This window comes from Chrysochloris asiatica, unplaced genomic scaffold, assembly GCF_000296735.1.
Source record: "Chrysochloris asiatica unplaced genomic scaffold, ChrAsi1.0 scaffold00051, whole genome shotgun sequence".
NCBI classification, from domain to species: Eukaryota; Metazoa; Chordata; class Mammalia; order Afrosoricida; family Chrysochloridae; genus Chrysochloris; species Chrysochloris asiatica.
The window spans coordinates 4,445,851-4,450,709 of record NW_006408569.1 but is presented as its reverse complement, the minus strand read 5'-3'; the positions used below and the strand labels follow the sequence as shown (position 1 = coordinate 4,450,709).

General features: G+C 37.6%; 1 protein-coding gene across 1 annotated transcript; it reads right to left on the bottom strand.

Annotated features, from left to right (window-relative positions):
• Window positions 1-2,238: 2,238 nt before the first annotated feature.
• LOC102811226 (olfactory receptor 10A4-like) lies at window positions 2,239-3,153 on the bottom strand. Its single transcript, XM_006862862.1, has one exon. The coding sequence runs from the start codon at window positions 3,151-3,153 to the stop codon at window positions 2,239-2,241; it is 915 nt and encodes a 304-aa protein (XP_006862924.1).
• Window positions 3,154-4,859: the final 1,706 nt, after the last annotated feature.

Genomic DNA, 4,859 nt, shown 5'->3' with positions numbered 1-4,859 from the left:
CTCACCAATTCTGGCTTCCACTGTCTCAGATATATTCCTTTGTCCTTTCAATGTATTGTCCATTTCTGAAATCTTAATATTAATCTTCTTGATTTCTAATTGCAGGTTTCATATTGTTTCAAAATTTGCATTTATTTGTCTATTTGCTCTTATAGTGTTTTCCTGAAACATTCTAAAGTGTTTTCTGTTTTCTCCTTGCTTTTCTTGATCTTTCTGTCAATCTTTTGTAAACACCTGGCGTAGTGGTTAAGAATCGGGCTGTGGACCACAAGGTTAGCGGTTCGAAACTACCAGCTGTTCCATGGGAGAAAGACGAGGCTTTCTGCTCCTGTAAAGATTTACAGCCTCAGAAACCCTGTACAGGATGGCTATGAGTCAGAACCGACTCCGTGGCACATAACCAACCAACCAAAATATCATTATTTTGGATTCTTCTTCAGTTATTTCCATTACTTTTTCTCCATCAGATACATTTTCTGGCTCAGCATTTTGGTAATTTGTTTGAGCCATCTTCTCTTGTTTCTTCATGTGAGTTAAAATTGTCTCTTGGCTCTGGAAACTTGCAGTGTTGTCTTATTTGTATTTAATTGATAATTTTTTGTTTGTTGATGTGTTCTTAAGTTCTGATGGGTGTAATTAGAAAATGGAAGTTTGTGCACTATTCATTCACCATTCTTGCACCAAAGTTTAGGATGTATTTGACTGGTGTTGGCTGCTGCTTCTCTTTGGTCAGGTGGTATATGACCTGGCATTGTCTCTTGCCCAATGTGTGGAGCTGCAGAGTTGTGACTGAACTGTATGGGAGTAGTTGCTGTCTCTTGTTAGGTGGGAAAGAGATGAACCCCCATCTCTTTGCACACACACAAGAAAACAAAACAGAATAAGCAAACAAGCAAGAAACAATGAAAAGAGAAAATAAAGATGAATAGATAAATAAAAATTGGCAGCAACCAGAAAAAATAACATAATAACTAAACAGAGAAAGGATGGACAGGAAAATGGAGCTATAGAAGAGAAAAATAAGCAAGAAAATAAAAGGAAGAAATGGAAAAGCACTTAGAAAAACCAGGTATATGGAAGATGAAAAAAGAGAGTAGAGAGTATTAACAAAAGATCAAAAGGGGGAGGAGAATCAGAAGAAAAGAAGGAAAAACAAAAACAGAAAGAGAAAAAATAAAATCCAAGAGAATGGAAAAAGTAGAAGAATGAGAAAGAATAAAAAACAAAAACAATGAGACAACAAATGGAAAAAACCTGAAACACAAAAAAACAAAACCCCAGTGTAACTATTGGATACAGAGAGGAAGACTCTCTGGGAGTGGCTCCTGCCATTCAAGGAGCTCACGAGGTGAGTGTGGAAGGGATGTGACAGTGGCCCTACATGGAGTTCCTATAGGCCTAAATATTTTCTATGTTCAGGGCATTTAATCTGGAAGCAATTCATCTTTGCCCAAGGCACTCAATCTAGAAGTAGTTTGTGCAGGCCTCTTATGGAGCTGGTTTTAGTGTCTGTTGGGACTATAATGCAACTGGGGGCAGGGTGACTGATAATGAGGGTTTATACTAGACTAATGCTGGTCTGGTGGCTCTACAGGCTCTGTAGGTCTGGAACTGAGCCTGCCTGAATCCAGGCACCAAAATGGTACAGCTGGCTCTCACTTCACATTGGTGTAGGTCACTACAACACATCTCCAAACTCCCAGAGAGCAGTGTCTACACTGGGAGTAGATGAGGAAAAAGAAGAAATCACACCTTTTCTGTCATCTGTGTGAATCTGCTCTGCTAGGCCACTTTCTGTCACCAAAGCCTCTCAAAAAAGTTCAAGATTGCTGTACCATGAATGGCCGATTTTTCACCAATCAGTCTCCCTCTTTCATCCCTGCTCAGCTTTATAGCCTAACAAGCACTCAATCAACTTCTTTAACCTTGCTTCTGAATTTCAGTGTTCCAGGATTTTCATTTGTCTTTTTCAGTTGGTCTCTCATATCATTGTTGTAGAGAGTCCGTGTAGTATATCTGCTTAATCTGCCATCTTGCCAGAAGTCCAAGAAAATAAGAATCCAAGAGCTATTATTCTGAACATGTGTCCTGTTCATTAACGTGTGCAAAGTTGGAAGAACAAAGAAAAATTCATCAATCTCACAGCAACTACTTTTGAAAAATAAACAAATACTTTAATTCCGCTGGAGTTTTCAGATAGTACCAAGATGCACTAGAAACTTCAAATTTTGACCAAGTTTACATTCTTATTTGCAACAATTTTCTGAGAGCTACCTTCACATCCTTATTCCTTAATGTGTAAATGATAGGGTTGAGGGCAGGGGTGAGCACTGTATATAGGAGGGAAAGAAACTTCAATAAATCTGCATATTGAGGTCCTGATGGGAAACCATAAACAAGGCCTAGAGTACCATAATATAGAGTGACCACTGTCAGGTGAGAGGAACAGGTAGAAAAGGCTCGTTGTTTACCTATAGTAGAAGGAATCCTCAGAATGGTAGAAATTATATGAATATAACTAGCCAAAGTCAGCAAGAAAGGGCCAAAGGCAAATAAAGAGGTACATATAAAAGATGTCATCTCAGCTGCTTGTGTATCAGTGCAGGCCAGATTCATGATGGGCTTCAAATCACAGAAGAAATGGTCAATCTCACTGGCAGCACAGAATGTTAACTGAAAAATGAGAACCATGAGAAGAACAGGTGCCATAAATCCAGTCATCCAAGAGGCACCAGCTAGCTGTAAGCAACCCCAGTGGTTCATGATGCTGGAGTAATGTAATGGGCTACAAATTGCTATGTAGCGATCATAAGACATTACAGCCAGGAAGAAACATTCTGTAGCCACCAGGGCAGCAAAAAAATAAAACTGACAAGCGCAGGCTGAAAAGGAAATAGGCTCATGAGCTGAAAGCAGCGTCTTTAGCATCGTGGGCTCAATGGTTGTGGTGTAGCCAATTTCTAAGAAGGAGAAGTGACCAAGAAAGAAATACATGGGCTTGTGAAGGGAGTGATCAGCTAACACCACAGTTAGGATCACAATGTTGCCCACAAGAGTCATCACATAGATGGTCAAAAATATCCCAAAAAGAAAAAACTGGAGTCCATGGAGATCCCCAAAACCCAAAAGGATAAATTCTGAAATTTCAGTCATATTTTCTTCTTCAGTGTTAGTCATAATCTGGATCTAAAAAAATTAGAATAAGAAGAGTACCATTGACCAAATGCCATTTTTAGAAAAAAAGAAAAATAAAATCAAACTACTTCGAGGCAACCTTGTTTACATAATTGACTTCTTTCCAGAAATTCAAGATTCTTACTATTAATAAATTTGACCACGATCCTCCAGGAGAGTTAGTCATGACTTCAATTACCCCATTATAATATAATTTATACACACACACAAAGACAAAACCCCACTGCCATGAGTTTATTTTCAACTCATAGCAATCCAACAGGACAGTGTAGAACTGCCCTATATGGTTTCCAAGACAGTATATATTTACAGAAGCAGACTGTCACATTTTTCTCCTATAGAGTGACTGGAGTGGGTTTGAATCACTGACCTTATGATTGGCAACTGAGTGCTTTAATGACTGTGCCACCAGAGTTCCTCTGTAAAATGAATAAAATCTTGAAACTGTGATTGGGATAGAGCTGGTGCTGTGATAATTAACAAGGAAAACTCTGAATCCCCTATATGTAAATTATATAAGGTCTCTGATCAGCTCTGTTTCCTGCCTTAAAAATTCCATAACAAATAAATTATGTCTTGAATTTCACCATATGTATTGCATTTAGCAACATCATATTGAAGGATATCTAATCCTTAAAATTTATTTTATAACAAGCTGTTGAAACTTTAATAGAGAAGACATAGTGGAGTGAGGGTGACGTAGTAATAAGGAGGAGAAGTTGTGATACAGTGGAAAGAGAACGTACCTTAATTCAAATCCAAGGTTTGCCATTTTCTGGCTGTGTGACCTTGTGTAAGTCTTATCAATTCTCTGACAGTTCTCCCACTTATAGAATGCATATTGATTCTGTGCAACATCTTTGAATATTTCCTGGTCCACATTAAAAACACTTAATATATTAATTTAGCCATTCAACAAATATTAAGTGAGTGCCCACTATGTGTCAAAGTATTTGATAGGCACTTAGAATAAAGCAGTGAAAACGTGGTGAATATATATATATATATATATATATATATATATATATATAAACAAGTCAAGAATACTCTGTATATATCATGGTGTTGACATTTTAGAGGGAGAGGAAGACCAAAACAAGAAAAAAGACACATAACATTTGAGTTGTGATAAGCAGTATGAATACAATAAAAATAACCAAAAAATAGTACGCATATTCTGTTGTATGTGTACATGTAGGAACCCTGGTGTGACACTGTTGAATAAGCACTGGACTTCTAACCACAAGTTCAGCAGTTCAAACTTAGTTCAAAGCTGCTCCTCTGAAACTCTACACAGGGTGACTATGAGTCAAAACTGACTCAACACACTTAACAACACCAATGTGTATATGTGTGTGTATGTCAGTGTATGCAAGTATGTGTGTATTATTTTGTTGGAGTGATCAAGAAGTCTAACCTGAAAAATGAGAAGATTATAAACATACAGGAGTTAGTTGTAGTTTTAGGGTGGAATATTGCAGGCAAAATGACCAGGTCTTGAGGAAGGAAAGATTTAGAGTGTTAGAAACCTGAAAGAAGTATATTGGATAGAGAGAGCATGAGTAGGAAAATTAGAAAGGAATTGCATATTAAGGCCCTTGTAGGCCATGCTAGCAGCAACATGATAAAGTTTGCAGTTTAAAATTACTTTTGAGGCTCTGTAA